This window comes from Cupressus sempervirens, chromosome 2, assembly GCF_028749045.1.
Source record: "Cupressus sempervirens isolate cs-2001-9-10 chromosome 2, ASM2874904v1, whole genome shotgun sequence".
NCBI lineage: Eukaryota > Viridiplantae > Streptophyta > Pinopsida > Cupressales > Cupressaceae > Cupressus > Cupressus sempervirens.
Window position 1 is genome coordinate 239,312,397 of NC_143119.1, and position 20,414 is coordinate 239,332,810.

Consider the following 20,414-nt stretch of genomic DNA (forward strand, 5'->3'; position numbering starts at 1 on the left):
CATCTTGATAGTGGTTAGACTTGGTCTTTTTTATATTTTCTTTCAAATTCTCAACTTGTTGAATTACAAGATGTGGCTCTTTAGTAACATCAGATCTCATATATGATTCTTCTCCAAAGTATCCAAGACTAATCTTATCATAAGAAGGTCTTTGAATATAGATATTCTCATCAACCTTCTCAGTTCTGGAGTAAAGCTTCTCAAGATATTTCTTTGATTATGTAAGATCTCCTTTCAAAATTGTCTTATACCTCTCAAGTTATGCATTTTGCAACTTTGTAGACTAAAGCTTAGATGCCACTTTTTAAAGCTTAGATCTCATATCTATGTTCTCAAATATCAAATTTGATTCAATCTTCTTTCCATCATCCTTCAAGCTCAACTTTAGCTTTCTAATCTCTATCACATGCTTCAGGATCTCATTCTCTTTCTTCAATCATCAAACTTCATCACTATCCTCTATCTAATCTTTAGATTCTTTCTTGGATTTGATATATTATATCTTGACTTTTTTCTTCTCAATGTAGTCCTTTATATTTTAATAATTTTCATTCAAAATATCTCTTTCTTCTATGATTACATCAAGTTGTGCAAGTTCTCCTTCTAGCATCTTCTCTAACTAATCAATATCCATAGAGATCTTACTCAAAATTTTAGGCATCTTCTCAGTAACTATGATCTAATACAAATTGTTAGAAATAAAAAATATTGAGAAAGGGGTGATGAATTAGTATTTCAAAAAAATTTGTCCAAGTATGGATATTATTAGCAATCTTATAACTTGCATAAGTAATTAAATTGATTAAGTTGAACAGTGAAAACAACCATGAAGTAATGCAACACATAACACCATTAATTGTTAACTAGGAAAACCCTAGCCAAGAGAAGCCCCTAGTAGGTATGGACAGAAAAAATAATCCACTAATCAAAAGTATCTTTTGAAATACACTAACCATGTTAAGAGTCTATTACATTTGTAGTATCTCATACCTTGTTAGACAAATAGGCCTTGTTAGAAGCCACAACTCTCTTAGGATTTTTTATTACAATTATGAAATCTATGCAAGATGACCCAACTTCCCAAATGTGTAATATATAATGATATTTTGTATCCAAAAGGAATGCATACAATAAGCTCTTTACAACTATTCATATCTTCAATATCTTGTTTGATCTTTGATGTAGAGAGGGATGAGAGAACCAAGGCCAAAGACACACCCAGTTATCCAAGCCACCTATGAGAGTAAACACATTGAAAAAATAATAATAATAAACTAGGGAGATAGAGGAACAAATTCTTTCATATATTCATCAAATAACTAGATACATGCCCAACTATAAGGCCTTCTAGGTTACAACTAACATTACAATTTGATTTCAAACTTTAATCATCAAACTTTGTAGCTCAGCTTGCTTCTCCTATTTTTCTTCTACCTTCTAAAAAAACTATCTAAATCTCTACTAAAGACCCCTTTAAAAACATGCATAGACACAAGTCGGCCTATTATGAATAAAATCAAAATAAACTCTCATATTAAATGCTAGGATAGGCCACAATTCAGCTCGTAGTAGATACCTATCACTAAATTAAATGAAAAGTTTGACTTCATTAGGAAACTCCACAAAGACAACTCAATAAATGAGAATACAATAAATGTTGCAACTTAGAAAACTCAACAACATTCAACAACCAAAGGAACTCAACAACTCTCAGCAACCAAAGGAACTTAGTAGCCAAAGGATAACTCAAAAACCAAAGGATAACTCAACAAAAAAAATGATAACTCAACCAACATAGAGAACTCAAAAACTACTAAGAAACTCAACAATGCAAGGCATTACATCTTGACAGAACAAGAAGGAAGGAAAACATGTAGAATAATAGTGGAACCTAGGATGTTCCTACAGTAGACAACCAGGGTTGAAAGAAATGATTCACCTAAATCCTTGAGATGTTACAACTTGAGTTGAATCCAACTCAGATTGGGAAATCCATGTAGCATCTTCCATTGGTTTGTTCCTTCATTTTACCAAATACTCATAATAATCTTTTCCTCTTGTTCTCTTACTAACTCTCTAATTCAATACCTATTCAACTTCTTGAATCTTCTTCTTAGGATAATCATCTAATATAGAAACTTTATCATTTGACTCATGATATTTGTACAAATCAATAACATTAAATATGGGAGATATGTCCATGTTATTAGGTAACTCAACTTAATAAGCACTTCCACTATCAAACTTCTTCAAGATCTCACAAGGTCCAAACTTATTCATCTTCAACTTAGTGTATGTTCCAATAGGAAATCTTGCTTTCTTCAAATGAACCATTTCCTCATCACCGACTCAAAAAACATGATATCATCTAGACTTATCAAAATTTTCCATATATTTCTAATTTCTTTGTTCTAACTTTAGATTCACTTCCTTATGCAAAGACTCCATAAAATTAGAAAACTCTTCTTCTGCATCACTTCTCTTCTCTTTACTAGCAATATCATACAATGGCTTCATCTCATCAAAATTGAGAACTTCAACTTTCATCTTGCTCAACAAAGAACATCTTCTACTCAATGCATCACCAACTCAGTTAGTGACTCCACTCTTATGCTTAATCACAAATATAAAACTCTACAAATACTCAACTCACTTCATATGTATTTGATTCAACTTATGTTTACTTCCCAATTATTGTAAAGCTTTATGATCAATATAGAACACAAATTCCTTAGGAATCAAATAATGTATCCACTTCTTCAATGCTTGAAAAATAGCATAAAACTCTTGATCTTACATAAAATAATTCATTTTAGCATCATTCAATTTCTCACTAGAGAAAGAAAAAAGTTTACCTTCTTGACTAAATATAGCTCCTATTGCACTACCACATGTATCACATTCAATTAGAAATACCTTATTGAAATCAGTCAAAGCCAATATAGGTAACTCAATAACCTTATGTTTCAAAGTCTCAAAATTGATATTAGATCCATGTGTCCACTTGAATTCCTTTTTGTCTCCTCTCATTGACTTAGTCATAGCATTACAAGCAAAACTAAGATTCCTTATAAACATCTTGTAAAAGAAAGTCAAACCATGAAATGAACTTACCTCACCCACATTCTTAGGTATAGACCACTGCAAAATTTCTTTAATCTTCTCAAGATTCATCTTCAAACCATTAGCTCAAATCACAAATCCCAAATACATAATCTCCTCTTGCAAAAAACAATACTACTTCAAATTAATCATAAAATTTTCCTCTTTCAATCTCTACAATACTTGTCTAACATTCTCAAGTTGTTCTTCCTTAGTCTTACTAAATATCAAAATATCACCCAAATAAACAATCACGGACTTATCCAAAAATATTTTTAGAACTTAATTCATCAACCTTATGAAAGTAATAGGTGCATTAGTCAAACTAAAAGGCATTACCAACCATTCATACAAACCATCTTTTGTCTTAAAAGTAGTTTTCCATTCATCACCTTCTCTTATTCTAATATGATTATAGTAATTGTTAAAATCAATTTTGGTAAAATACTTTACTCCACTCAAATAATCCATTATTTCATCCATCCTCGACATAGGAAAACTATATTTTTTATCGTGATCTTGTTAATAGCTCTAGAATGAATGCACATTCTCCATTCTTCTTAGGTGCTAATATGGTAGGTATAGAAAATCAACTCAAAATTTCTCTGATCAAACCTTTCTCCAACAAGTCATGCACTTGTCTATTAATTTCTTCATTTTTAGTAGGTGTCAATCTATATGGTTCTTTACTTAGAAATGTAGCTCTAAGAATTAGATCTATACAATGAATTATAATACTTATTGGTGGTAAAACATCAAGTATATCCTTTGCAAAAATCTCTTTATACTCATTTGACAATTCTGTAATTTCTATTGGCACTTAGTCAATACTACCAGTTTCTATTGTCACTCAGTTACCACTAACTGGCACTCAATTAGCACTATTTTCTACTACTCAAATGCTACAAGAACAACTCAATCTGCTAGGGATTATAGAAAAACATATTTGAGTCTTCTTCATTTCCTTTTCAAATTTCTTTCCATTAACCATGCAAATTCTCATAGTAGTAAACTTAACCTCATTTGGACCTTCAATTAAAGGAAGCAATATTTTCTTCTTCTCATTCACCCAACGAGTATATTGATTCAATCTTCCATCATGTATAACATATCTATCATATTTCCATGGTCTACCCAACACAATATGACAACAATCCATAGGTATAATATCACACAAAACTTCATCAAAATAATGTCCAGTCTTGAACTTCACAATGCATTGTTCACTTACCAATATCTTATGATCATCTTTGACACATAAAACATTATAAGGTTTAGGATGCTCCAACCTCTACATCTATGACTTTGTAACCAATTCTATTGATACCAAATTTTTAGAACTTCCACTATCAATAATCACCTTGCAACATTTTCCAGCCATCTTACATATGATCTTGAAAAGAATTCTTCTAGGTATAGGTTCCTCATCATTTCCCTTATTACATAAGGTTCTTCTCACCATCAAATTTTCTAAATTCTTAGGCCCACTCGATGAACCCTCAATGTCCCCTTGCACCACAACATTTATGTTACCTTGCCCACTTTTAGAAGATCTACACTCAAAATATCTATGCCCTTCTTTACCACATTTGAAACAATTACCATGAAAACCACCTCTACAATAATAATTACCTCTTCCTTGGTAAGAACAAGTAACTTCTCAATAGGAATCACCACCTTTATACTTAGTCTTTCCTTTATCATCACTCTTCCATTCATATTTTCCTTATCTTGCACATAACTATCACATCTGCCACCTTCTCCATAAGATCTACCTCTGCTTCTATGGATTCTACCACCTCTACCTGTTTGTCTTTGTTCAAGCTTCTTTTTTAAGATCTCCTTGACTTTTACTTTTAAGGCATATTGATATGCTTCCTCCATACTTTCCAATTTCATAAAACTTATCTCATCTTGAATTATAGATCTCGATCCATTTATGTACCTTGCAATTTTCTCAACATCATCATCCACATGTCCAAATATGATGTTCAATCTATAGAATTCCTCAATATGCTCCTTCATAGTCATATATTTGTCTCAAATTGTGCATCTTTCTAAACAAACTAACTTGGTAATTAGTAGGAAGGAATTTGTTCATTACCTTGTTCACCATCTTCACCCAAGTCCTAATCTTCTCATTTCCTCTCCTTTGTCTATCAATTTGCAAATGCTCCCACCATAGTGAGGCATGTCCTTTCAACCTTGTAACTACAATCTTCATCATCCTATTATCAGTTGTATTTTCACACTCAAATAACTTCTCCATTTTAGAGATCCAATCCAACACATCATTGATATCCAATTTTCCACAATAAGGAACAACTTCAACAATAGGTTTTGAATTTTCCCTGTACAACACCCTCAACAACCCTGCCTTATCTGGATCTTCTTCAAGTTATGGATTAGGGTTTGGTATTGCTTCTTTATTATCACTAGCATCATCAAGATGCACTCTTTTTCTCTAAGTTGTCTCTATGACATCTAATTTGGCTATAATTTGTCCCAATGTTTCTAGCATGGTATTGTCAACACTTCCTCTACCTCAAACCAACTATAAAAAAGGTTCCTACAAGACCGTAACCCTCTATAGACTATAGGTCAAATCCACAAATTTGCAACCCTAAAAACCAAATTCACTTAGGGTTCTACACAATCGAATCTCCATAAGAATAATACCACCTGACACAAGGAGGGATGAGAGAACTAGGACCAAAGGAACACCCAACTATCTAAGCTACCTAAGAGAGTAAACACGATAGAAAAAATACCAAATAATAGAAAACTCAAGAGATAGATGAACATAAGCTTTCATATATTCATCAAATAAACCAATACATGCCCATCTATAAGGCCTTATAGGTTATAGAAAAAATTACAGTTTGATTTCAAACTTCAATGATCAAACTTTGTAGCTCAACTTAATTCTCCTACTTTTCTTCTACCTTCTTAAAAACTATCTAAATCTCTACCAGAGACCTCTTTAAATAAATGCATGGCCATAAGTCAGCCTATTGTGAATACAACCAAAATAAACTCTCATATTAAATGCTAGGATAAGCAACAAGTTGGCTCACAATAGATATCAATCACTAAATTAAATACAAAAGTTGGAGTCAACGAGAAACCACACATAGACAACTCAGTATGTCTTCTTCAACAAAGACTTTATCTTTATGACCTTCTCACTTCATATTGAGTATATTTTTTCATAAATGACAACATCATACTATCTTCCCTAGCCAAATTTCAAACAATATACATAAATACATACATACATACATATATACACATATACATATACATGTATATGTATATGTACATATATATGTATGTGTATATATATACACATATATGTATATATATATATATATATATATGTACACATATACATATGCACATGTACATATATGTATATATACATATACATATGCATATGTACATTTATATGTATGTATGTATGTATGTATACACACACACATATATGCACATATAGATATATATTTATGTGCATATGTGTGTGTGTGTGTGTGTGTGTGTGTGTGTGTGTGTATTATATATGTATATGTATATTTATAATTTAATATACTTATTCCGAATAATAATTAAAAATATATTTTTGAACTTTAAAATCATAGATAATTTCATGTAATAAAAATCTAAAAATGAAATAAACTATTAAAGAATTCTCCAACTGTTATTTATCACGAGCTTAAGCGAAAATAAGATACTTGTGTTTTGGAATGAAAGATGATGTTGTTTCTAACTCCATTAGGGAAGAAATTTGAAAGCATATATATATAACTAGATGTGCTATAGTGTTTTCTAAAATTATCATCAGTCAATAAACACTTTAACATTTTACTGTAACATATTTCTTTAGGTATCTTTTTCCCTTTTGTATCTCAAAGTCTTAAGCAAGAAGTATATCAAGGTTATGGTTCAGCTTCAAAAAATCAAAGAGAAGTTATTATAATTTAAACCAAATGACTATGTGTAACAATAGAGTTGTTCAAATATTTATTTAATGAGTGTACTTTTTGTCCTTGAAGTAGTTTGGTTATTGTAAGAATATTTTTTCAACCTTCTTGAATGTTTAAACCTAATGTCAATTTTTTTAAAATTTAGTTGTGGTCGATAAATAGCTAACATTACTTGTAATATACTTTATTTCAATACAAAAATAAATTCTAAACAATATATCAAATTTTATTTAATAGATCTAAAAGACCTTGTTATCATATCTTATCCTTAAAATGGAAATCTTATAATTTTTTTTTTGAAATAAACTAATATGTGAAAAGAGAAAGGTTTCTTGAGAACTCACATTTTTTCTAGGTTGGTCAAATTTACTAGAGATTTTGGAAGTCGTCCATATAGATTGTTTGAAAATAAGTCCCTATATGACACAAAGGGAATGATATGGATAATAAATGCTTAATTCATTAATAAGAAAAAATAATAAATTATTACTAATAAAAGTGCCTTCTAAGTAATTTAAATATAAAAGAAAATTTTGAAACATTGAATAATCTAATATTTTAATTTTTAACTATTTTTACACATTTTAAATTTTTTTACTAACTTACAACTTTCTCAAATTCAAAAGGTTTCCAATTTCTTTTGGAATGTGACTATATAGACGATTTATGCTGAGTGACCTGCAATAAATATATAACACAATTTAAATGTAAAAGAAATAAATTGAGCATTGAATGTACATTTGTTCAAATGTTATAGATGTCCTTGGTAAAATTATATGTATTATAAGGTAAAATCATAGGGAAAATCTATAAAATGTCACAAATTCAAGATTACTTACAAATTTAGTAAATCATGCAATGATCCCAATTCACGTGGTATTGAGCCATTGAGATAATTACCGGTCAAATCACTGTAAAAATAATAAACACTAAATAATAAGTATTTACATCATTGATAAAATTGATATATGAAGGAAGAGATTTTAAAATTCCATTTTATTTATTTATCAACATTTCTTAAATAAAAATATATTGCTAAAATATGTTTATATTATTAAAAAAAAAAAAAAAGAATGCTTATGATTATGTAAATAAAATTGAGGGCAATTAATTTAAGATCTATTGCACTTTAATCTTGCACTTTAAAATGTAGTTAGTAATGTTTCAATTTAGTTTTAAATTTAAACTGAAACTTAATAAAAGACAAAAGTTTCTACTAGATGATATATTATTAAGTCTAATATGCTTTTATAAAGCAAAATGGTAACGTTTTCCTTAAAACCCAAATAGAGGACATTGTTGAGACACTTAAAAATTAAACTCTAAACATGGAACAAAAATAATTGAAACCTAACACTAAATTGAATGAAACTCTAAGACTAAAATAAAACCAAATCAAATGTTAACCCTAATATGAAGTTTAATAGTATATTGTATTAAAATAAAATCCCAATCCTTTTTAAATATTACACTAGATTCAACCCTACCCCTGATTCTAAGCTAAATTAAAACCTAAATATAATAAACTAAATAAAACTAAAATGAAATGTAATTCTAATGGAGTGATTAAAATTTCAATAGTAACCCTAATCTTAACTAAACAATGTCCTCATTTAAATTAAAATTTTAACATTTAATAGGCTACAAACATAACATTAACCTCTAGTAAACTAACACCAAAAATTGAACCCTAAACCTGATCTTGGTCACAATTTTAGCATAAGCCTTGCACATACCCTATTTTAAGCATTTCTTTAATTATAGAAAAATTATAAAAATTACCCTAAATTTTCTAAGCCAACTTGAACCCTAAAATTTAATCTAAGTGACCTATTCCAAATTGAACCTTAACCCTAATGGTAAATAATATTCAACCCTTACATTAGACCACATTAAGTTGTTAACATAGCCCTAAACCAAGGTAAAGCATTATACTAAATGTAAAGTAACATAATTACAAATTAGACTATAATCCTAAACTAAATTATGCCCTAATATTAATATAATATTAATTTAAAAGCTAAATATAAATTATATTTATCCTAAATCTAACACTAGACCTAATTTAACCCTAAAATTAAATGAACAATAAATAAAATTAATTCCTAACCCTATAAAATTAGGTTTTTAGAATATTTTGAATAACTAAGAAGGGGAGTGAATAACTTATTCTCATGTCTAGATGTATCAATGCAACTTTTAACACCTTCAGCATGGTCAAACAAACTTATCAAATAAAATTGTTCATCATGATTCAGCTTATTCATTTCATTCTAAGCTTTATGTTCATTGTGTGTCGACTAGAAGAAATTTGTCATAGTTAACAATAAACTTTAAACTTTAAATAGTAAGTAGCATAACACACAACAAACATCCACACAAATGTTTGACACCATAATTTAACATGGAAGATTAATTTTGGAAAAGCCACTAACCAACATGCTACCACATTTTCACTCTTCTAAAGTGAGCTCTGTTAGGAGCTAACCCTAGGAAAGGTTATGAAACACACTATTAGGTGTGACTCTATTAATATATTTAATCACCCTATTAGGTGTAGCCTTGTCAGAGGACTTTAAACATTCCCTTAGAATGTCACCTTGTTAAATGATTTATAAATATCTGTTAGGTCAACCTTGATTACAAAATTTCTATAGTATCCCAATGGTTAGAAAGTAACAACTATGTTTGATTTGATGACATAAAACTCACTTTGAAAATTTAGATCTCCATTAAGCTCATTCCTGGTTCATTGACTAGACTCCATGATTCTAATTGACTTGGATCTACTTAGTGACTACTCAAGAATTCAAAGACTTCACACTTCTACTTTGAAATTATTTTCTCCAGTTGTCTCTGCAAATTCTAGTCTAACAATAACATAAAACATCTCATAAACCAACTTAAATAGATAAGTTTGATCTTTTTTTCTTAAACATAACCATAGATTTTAGGGTTGTGACCATATTCAATAGGTTTAATGAATCTATCTATATTTTGTTCTTCTTCCTCTTTCTTCATACTTCTAGAAATATCTCCTTAAATGTTAGCCTTTGATCACTCAACAAATGATTTACATGTGTTAAATACTCTAGCTCAATAATCCTTATCATCAATACATTTTGACCTTTTTGATAATTCAACTATGTCAGCCACAAATCTTGATTACTTCAGAAATTGTTGTTTTTCTGACACTTAGCCATAACTAGCTTCATCTTCTTGGTCATCACTATTTTTTCTTGCTTGGTTTATACTATCCAACTTGGTCATTCCTCTTACTCAACATTCTCTATCACTCATCAAGTAGTGGTACTTAGCTAACACTATTCTACTTGTCAATGCTTAAGTTCCTAAATCTTCTTTCTTAGATACTCGAACTTTAGTCAATCTTACTTACTCAATCAAGCCAACATACTTAGCTTGCATCAATCAACTCTTCTACTTTTCAAATGATCTTCCTCCCTTCATTGGTATAATTAATAAACAACATATTATCTTGAAAAGTACTAACTTATCAAGTTCCCATTGTAATTCTAACTCACATACTTATCTCAACTCAACATTTAACTAGGTCATCTTAAGATCTCTTCTTTTCAAATCCTATTCATAAATCATGTGATATGGCACTCTATATTGTCAGAAAATTTCTTACCAATAAGGTTTGGGATCAATGATAGCATAAAAAATGTTCCAACTATTTCTAACAATTTCTCAACAATTGTAGTTCCAAAAAGCTCCCTCTTTGGCATTGATGGCAACATCTTCCAAGTTACCATGCAATAAAAAACGTAACAAAATTTTCACTACTTAGTTTCATCTAAGTTCAATAGGTAAATCTTCATTAATATCCTTATTTTTATTTTTATTCTCATCCAACATCGTTGATATGCTCCCTTTTAGATAGCATCTTCATGTTCTCATATTCTCGTGTTCTCATACATCTTGTTTATGACTCCCTCTTTCTCCATAGATCATATCTACAACAACATTCTCTTCATCAACTATACTTCTCCCTCTTTTTTTCTTAGAATGCTAATTGCATCATCTCTCTTCCATAAACTAGCCATGGTAACTTCCAAAACTCTCCCTCTTTGATAACAATGCCAAAGACATTTTAGTCACCATAATAGGTACGTTGAGATACATCTTTGTCTTCATGTAGATATCATCAATATGTGTACTATAGTATTACTCCCTTTGATATCAAGTATCAATATCTAATTCATCTCTTCACATTAAACCATTTCACACCTTTAGGGAGATCCTAAATTTTGACCTCTTGCATCAATTTGTAAGATATTGTGATAACAACATTTGATGCAATGCTACATCTCTTCTTAGTTTATTATAGATAGGGGAATGACTCTTAACTTTCCTCTTAAATACACATGTATTTACTTTGTCTTTGCATGCATCACATGATTCTTCGAAATATTTATAACACTTGTATTGTCACAATAAATCACTACAAGTTCAATAATCTCTTCATATCTTTTAACAATTAATTGTTGCATGAGCATACTCAACCTTTGATGTGGATTGAGAAATACAATTTTTCTTCTTTCTTATCCATGAAATCAACCTCTTGCCCCTCATAAAGTGCCTCCACTAATGTTTTTTTGGTCGTCAAAATTCCTAGCCCCATCAACATTTGTATATACTTTGAGTTCAAACCTATCAATCTTCTTGTAACATAATCAATAGTCTTTTCTACCTTTTAGGTATCTCATTTGTTAGTCTCAAAATGGTTTTGAAATTTGAGTGCCATCATACTTAACCATTTTCTACATTGGAGCTGAGCACACTATGTATGCCGAGCCACAACATGAGTTGAGTCAGGAAATCCTACAGGTGCCGAGTGATCTTCAAGTGCTGAGTAGACTTCAGGTGCCGAGTGAAGATCAAGTGCTGAATGAATTTAGTTGCTGAGCATGATACAAGTGCCGAGTGATATTTGAGTGTCGAGTCACAGATAATGCCAAGAAATACAGAAATGTAACAGAAGCTGAGTAAGCCAATTTGTTACATGTGCTGAGCATCTGGGATCAGTAAGTGTCAAGTAACACAGAATACACATATGAGTCTGTAACTTTACAAATGTAGATGTAAACTATTTTCATGGCCAACATATGACAAATCTTGAAGGATTAAATAATAAGATCAAATCTTTTGTATTTCCTATGCAATCTGCATGCAGCCAATAAGAAAAATGGAGAAGGCATGCAACAAATAATAAAAGTGAAAGGAATGAGTGGGAAACAGAGATTCAATATGGATCATAGATCCACATCTAACCCTAATTCTTTGAATGTCTTTATAAGGAAGACTAAGTCTCATTGTATGTGAATGGACGATGGTATGTAAGGGGAACTATTTTCAGAGTGAAGAATATCAGATCTCAAGAGGATCTAGATCAGAGAAAGTAGATCAAGTACCTATATTCATCAATCAAAGGATTGTAAGCTATGAGGTTTATTACACCTAATACTCTCTAGCAATTGTATTAGAAAGGAAACCCTATGGTGATAGGTTAGCTTAACAGCTATTTTTTAGATCCTTTAAATGGGTGATTAAATCCTTTAATAGGGTAACACTTCTTGTAAAGTGTTTGTAAATCCTTTAACTAGGTCACTATTGATATAGTGTAAAGCCTTTAACATGGTAGGCCTTTAATAGGGCAGACCATCAGAAGTGGTTAAACATTATTTCTACAATAATTTTTGTGGGTATCATCCCCACCCCAGTTTTACCTTCTTATTCTTGGAAGGTTTCTGGGTTACCAAAATTTCTAGTGTTATGTGGTGATGCACATGTTTTTTTCATAATTTCTTAATGTTGATATGCATGCATGTACATTTCAATATTATGTTATTAAGGATTTGAGAAAATAGTTTAAAAGATAGTACTTTTGATTCACCCCCCCCCCCCCCCCCCCCTCAGAAGCATTCTTTCCATTAAGATATTTCAACAATTGGTATTAAAGCCACAAGGTTCTCACAAGAAGAAGTCTAATAGCTTGGAGAAAAAGGTCTGAATATGGAAGTCTTCAAACTTGGAAAGATTATTGACAATCAAGTGATTGATGTGCAACTATCTCTACACAAAGTAGAGGAAGCTAGGGAGGAACTGAGAAAATCCTTGAAAAGAAGAAAGGATATAGCTATACCTAAAAATGATACAAACTACAATGAGATAGATACCACAACCATAATGTGATTTTCTTTAGGATTAGCAAAAAATCTTGCGACTATTCTAAAATTCTAATGCAATGTCAAGATTTCTATGAATAACATATTATAGTTTTCCAATAATTGACCTACACAATGTTTGATTTACCCCTATAGAATCATCATCCTTTGAAATCTTATTTCCACTAGCTATAGGTGTTCCAACTGGTCTTTGAGTCTTTCATACCAAAAATTTTCAATATCTCCAATGATTTGGTTTGGTGTATGATTTCTTCTTACAAATTTTGATAAGATAGGTTCATATATTCTTACTTCTTTAGGTAGTTTGATTGGTTCAACATGTTCAATCTCTTCAAGTAACTCTAGCTTTATCTCTAGTTGTATCACAAGTTTCTCCATCTAATGGTCAGCAGTGTCTTCCTATAACTTGTGTTCAATAGCCTAACAGTCAGTAGGCTATTGTTGCTCGATGACACTCCTCTCCCGAGACTCAAAAGTATTCTCAATATACATAAGTTCAACTTATTTTTTAGGTTTAGGTATGGTACTAGGATCTCCTTCATAGGCATATACAAATGTTTTTTAATCTTCAAGTTCCTTCTTGTACTCCTCTTCATTCTTTTCTACAAATTCATCAACACTAACATTTTGACTTTCCACAATTTTGTTAGTGTTAGAATTTTAACATTTACATGCCTTTCTCTTTGTGGAATATCCTAGGAATATATCTTTATCACATTTTGTATCAATGTTTACTTTTCTAGAATCTTTCAAAATATAACACTTGCTTCAAAATACTTTGAAATAATTCACATTAGGTGCATGTCCATACCAAAGTTGAAAAGTTGTCTTATTAGTACCTTTCTTAAATTATACTTGATTTAGTGGATAAATGGTTGTACTTATAGCTTCTCTCCAAAATTCTATGCAACATTCTTTTCCGTCATCGGTGTTCTTGCACAAACTATAATAGATCTATATTCCTTCTTTGAATTATCCCATTAAGTGGTGGAGCTTTGGTGTAGATGTTTTCTTCTTAATTCCTTTGTCATTGCAAATTGTATCAAACTCTTCAAATATGAAATTACCTCATTTATTAGATCTCAAACATTTAAAAATCTTAGCTGTTTGTTTCTCAACTCTAGGCAAATACCACTTAAACATTTGAAAAATGTCATATTTTTCTTTAGGAAACAAAACAATCATCATCCTAGAGAAGTCATCAACAACAAAGATTAATTACTTATCACCATAGTAACTTTACACTCCAATAGAACTAGATAAATCAATATGAATTTTTTTTAAAATAACATTAGAGTAATAGACTTTTCTCTTGAAGCTAGACTTTTCCATTTTTCCCAATTGAGAATTTTTGCATATCACCTTATTAGGTTTTCTCAATTTTGGTAATCCTCTTACTCTCTTCTTCTTACTAATCTAAACAAGATTATCAAAATTCACGTGACACAATAACTTATTCCATAAAAAAACATCTTTAAAGTGTCCAAATAGACATGTATCTTTAGATAGGTCTAGATAGAATAAGTTACCTCTAGTTTTCTCTCTACTTCCAATTCGCTCACCAGTACCAACATAGATCTTTTCTTTCCTATTTTCAAACTGAACTCTATAGCATTAACTTTTTAACTTGGCTATAGTCAACAAGTTATATTTCAAACAATCAACCCAATAAGCATTATCACATCTAATCTTATCATTAAATATAAATGATCCTAAATTACTTTTCACATAACATTGTGCACTATTTCCAAACTTAAAAGTACTACCAGTATAATGTACTATCTTTTTAAACTTGTATCATTAGTCATGTAATGTGATCATCCACTATTAATTATCCATCTATCATTCTGACTCACATGCAACATTGAAGCAGTATCTACATTTATTTCATCCTCATCAAATTCATCTTTCATAGTAACATAGACAACTTCTTCACCATTTTCATCAATATCACTATCACTAGTTTCTTTAGTAATGTAACAAGGTTTCATACCATTTCCCTTGTACTCTCTATTACCTTGACTATCTCTAGTATTGCCTTCCTTGGTACTATTGATGTTTTGAAATATCATGGTTTCAAATTACCAGGTGATGAGAATAGAATACATCTAGGGATAGCTACTTCCCATCTTCAACATACCCTTTTAGACACTGGGCCAACTATAGGGCTATACCCTTCTTCTATAGTAGGCTTTGCAAAGCCTAGGTGGGTGAACCTTAGATTCACTTATATGGTACCAATGCTAAAACATACACTTGAATCTAAAAAAGTAGATAAAACCCTTAATATTCTAACACTTATGCAAAGATCTCAGACATGAAATAGGTAATTACATGACCTAAGAAAAATATGATGTTGATTTGATAAAAACATGACATGAACAACATAACACTCAGATCTTGTAGTTGATTAGTGCTTATCTATTGGGTAATCACACAAACCCCTAACACACATCCGTGAAAGTCATTAACATAACCCATACATTAGGACTTCCTAATCTATCTATTCACCTTGTGAATCAGACACTTGCATCTTTTTGAATCTCATACTTGACCTATCCCTTCATGAGATTGGCAATCCTATGATGATAAATCAAGCATTTACATGACTACTTGAATCATAAGAAAAATAAATCTACATACACAACCAACAGATTGTAACTAGATTTCATACTCTAAGTTTACAAAACATAAAAGATCATAAACAACATGAATGGGAGACAAGATTTCAAAATGAAGATTAACTTGTTGCTACATTTTCATTCATTTGTTTGAAACAAATACACTAAGGTGTGTGAAATTGAAATGTAAAATTGCCTAACAGATTAGAAGTATATGTGTTCTTATTTCTAAATGTTCATTACAAGAGAAATAGCTAAAGAAAATGATAGAATCACAACTCTGGATCCAACAATGTGGTCTGATAGAAAAACTATCACCAACCTCATGGTCTCATAGTGAAAACTACCAACCAACATGGTATCACAGCAGTGAGAAATCTTCTCCAAAATTAGAACCAACCCTTACAATGGATGAGAAAGAGAAAGATATAGAACAAGAATGCAATCTCGAATTTGATCTAGAAGTGACATGTGTCCACTTGAATCTTCATTCCCTATAGTTATAAAACCTCTCTCATCTCTCTACCCATGAGATCTGATATTATTTTTCTCATGATTCTATAGAAAACCTAAAAGATCTCTTCTTCAATGATTAAAACCCTTATGTTGCCAAAATGTCTAAAATGTATCATGAAATCTTGACAATACCCTAATTCAACTAATTTGGATGTGACAAAATTTTCCCATAATTGCATTTTTACTACCTTTTACAATCACCGAGTTCACCATTTCACTAGAAATCAAATCTAAACTGCCCTAATTGAATGAAACTAAAAATTGGGTACCTAAGACAAATCCTTGCATAATTTTGAGCAGTGGCATTCTGTGTGAAAAAAAACTATAGAAATGGAAATTTCCTTCTCTCCCAGTTTTGGTGATGTATAATAGTGCCATACTTTCTTATTGGAAATGCCCAAAATCCCATTTTGAAAATCAAGCTCCTGTCATAACTTTGAAATTGCATTTGAGCAAATATTAAACATTTTCCAAAGTTTGAACTATTACTTATAACATTTGTTTATTTAAACTAACCTTATATGTTTACATAAAGGGGAAAATAGTAAAAGAACTATTATTATATAACTTTTAATTTTCCCTCCAAATTTCCATCTAAGTCAAACATTTTTGATTGAGGGATGACACATGTCATGCTCTGACTAGCATGATTTTTGCATAGTCACTTGACACTTGCCACCTTGGTACCACATGTCATTATCTCATTAGTCCTTTATTCTACCACATGGTAGTTGCCATGTTGCTATCCTAGTTAGCAAGGTGCCACATCACAAAATGTCTCACCCTAGTCCATGTCAACATCTAGTCAGCATCACCACATCACTACCCTATCATTACACCATGTCACTTAGTTGCTATGTTGCATGACACCTCAGCATGGTGCCACATCCTGTCAACATAGTATCATAAAATGTGTCACCTTCTACCATGTCATCACCTTGAGAAGCATGCCACATCTAGGAAGCTCTACCACATGTTGATTTCTGATTGGTTCACTTAGCACCACATACTACCAATTGTCACTTTCTGTTAGGTTCCTAGATGATCCATGTCAGCACACTTATAGTTCAAAATTAAAGTACCACCTCATCCAACTGGCCATAGGGCCCATGGAAGCACTTACTTTTCCTTCAAAAGGTTCTCGTCTTCAAGACAACTTCATTTTGTGTGAAGATGTATTTAATTATTTCAAATAACCCATACATGATGAATGTGGGATTTATAACTTTAGACTATTTTTCACTTCCTCGTACACCTCCATCAATTTTTGCATTCATAAAAAAAAAATGTCTTCAACAATAGTAGATATGCCTCCTCCTTCAAACACGAAGAATTCTTTCATCTTCATTTTTACAAAGAGATAGATGTACCCCTACACTCTATAAGTGATGGTTTCTAAGAAACTAGCCAAGTGACCCACAGAAATAGATAACTCTCTTTAATAGAAAATGTATAAAAGTAAAGTTTAATCTGCCCACTTGCATGCTCTTTGCAACATAAAGAAACTTGGTCACTCCTACCATGGGTTGACGGATCATCAATACATTGGTTTTGGCTAGCTTTAATAAGTTTAGACCTCTGAAATCTAGGTTGATGGATTTATTTCTTGATGGATAATTCAAAGGACAAATGCCCCAACTACTATATTGACATCCCATTAGAATAATAAGGCTTTCATGATGAGTCAACCACACCACTAATGCTCTTGTAAAGGTTTCCTTTGGATGTTGGGATGGTAACACCAACAAGGTATATCTTTCAAGAAGTATTTAGCATGCAAGTGTAGAAGCCCATGCAAATACATATCCTAGCACTTTGAACTTGGAGAAAATTGTTCTCTACAATGTGTTTTCCCTATAGTAGAAGAGAAAATTTCCTCTCCAAAGGCCTTCTTTGACTACGACTTCTTCATTTTCTAGCATAAATCTAAGGGTGTTCTACATTCATGAGTGAAGGAAGTAATTAACACCTTAACTTGTAGATGTCATTTTCTCCAATTTTGGTATGTAATGCCCCTTTAAAAGTGCAGATTTCATTCATAAAATGTGCTAGATCTGCAACATCAACCCTTCATCTCTACCCCTGTCATGCCTCTTATGTTCACCCATGCATGACCATCAAACCACAACCATGTTGTCATTTTTTAAAGCAATTCACTTGCACCATCTTCATCTATGTAATATGGGTGTGTACTTGCCTTTAATCAACAAGCCTAATCTAAAATTTCAATTTTCAATGATATAATACCAACATAAAATCCAAAAAGGCTCTGAACTACCTCCATGATTCACCTAGCTCCACACTATAGTCTCCTCTTTGGGTGACAATAGTCAACCATTCAACTTCAGTGTTTACCTATACAACTAATTGGATTCCACAACTCTCACTATTCACTGAGATCAACAAAACCTTTTGGCTTTTTGCAAGAATAAGTGGGAACTCTTATACAAATGGGTAGAGTTGCATTATATTAAATGAAATTCAATTATCTCTTTGTGGCCTTATTTAGAAGATTAAAAAATGAGTCCAGAAAATAGACCTCTAAATAATGTTGCAATCATATGTTCTGATGATGTTGTTCTTGTACATGTGTACCCCCAAGTTTTTCATGTGTTCACAAATAAAGTAGGTGGAAATGAAACACGAAAGGCCTTTCAACTTATTCCCTCTAAGTTTTCTTGCATCATGAATTAGAATGCACTCAAGCAATATAACAAGGTCTCTCCTTTAACATATTAACTCTCCCCATTTCATGTTCATCATCCATTCAGTTTGACAAGATTAGTTAGACTCCAAAGCAGTTCTTACTAAAAAATAATTGTTTCCAAACAACTAAACTATCAAATTGATCCATTAGTCATCTAATACTAATTTGAAAAACATTTAACCATTGGAAACAATTTTGAGACTCATTTTACATATTTCTACAAATTGTCAACTTTGTACCTAGAGGTCCTTTGACTAGCTTTAAAAATTGACCAAAAACACTTGACCAAGCATTGGGATCTAACACACTGATTCTCTATTGCACATTATTGCACCATGTCAAATCTCATCTAATGATGAATTCTCAATCAAAATATATTGACTATCAAAATTTTCTTCTCAAAATTTCCTACAAGAAAACATGTCAGAAAAAGATAAATTATGTTCAAATTTGGCTTCAAAAATAGGGCAAACTGAGACCTAGGAATATGAAAATTGGAGAATTATTTCATTGTCAAGAGGAGAGTATAAATATATGATTTGGGCTCATGAAAAATAACTAGATGCATTTGGCAAGAGGTCAAAGTGGGCTACTCAAATTTTCAAAACTAGAAACAATGGTAGAAAAGTGGTTTTTACAAATGGAATGGACCTAGGAAAGTGTGCAGACAGATTCATCAAAACTTACAAACTAGCACACTTAAAGTATTTTTAGAGTAGAACACAATAGTACAATCCATTTGATCTCACCTATCATGGATTCAAGGTTATGACATCTTGAATAGGGATACTAATTAGTCTACATTTCTTGACACCAGTAAAATGTCCTAAATTGGAAATAGAATTGCACTCAAAAATTGACCAAATGGATTCATCATAAGCTCAAAATTGAAACATAACAAGGTTCTAACCTTTAGAATGCAATGCAAAGTAATTTTCTCATTTTCGTCAACTGGGTCAAATTTATAACAAGTCAAACAGAGCCTACCATAATTCTGAACAATTTGCATTAGCATGACAACAATAAATGACTAACTTCAAGGGATTCAAAACCTAGTCAAAACATATCAAAATGACTTGAAATATGAAACATATGTTCTTTGATGTGGATACTAAACACTCCCAAAGTGGTGAGTCATGAAAAATTAGTGGGTGAAAGATATTCAAATGCAAACATGGCCTCCTATCATTGTTTGACACTAATAAAAAAATGCACACTTGGGCATTGCTCAAAATAGAAGTTCATAGAATGACTCAGAATGGAAATTTATCTTTAT

The 20,414-nt window shown here is 31.3% G+C and overlaps 1 protein-coding gene across 6 annotated transcripts in view; it reads right to left on the reverse strand.

The window, feature by feature from the left end:
* The window catches only part of LOC149571917 (putative LRR receptor-like serine/threonine-protein kinase At1g07650), a 736,132-nt gene that overhangs the window by 618,626 nt on the left and 97,092 nt on the right, over positions 1-20,414 (reverse strand). For all 6 annotated transcript variants that reach the window (XM_089813322.1, XM_089813321.1, XM_089813320.1 and 3 more), the window contains exons 4-6: positions 7,925-7,996; positions 7,692-7,763; positions 7,430-7,501 (exon numbers count right to left, since the gene is read on the reverse strand). In XM_089813322.1, coding sequence (XP_089669448.1) covers positions 7,430-7,501; positions 7,692-7,763; positions 7,925-7,996 — 216 coding nt within the window. The remainder of the gene's footprint in view (positions 1-7,429; positions 7,502-7,691; positions 7,764-7,924; positions 7,997-20,414) is intronic.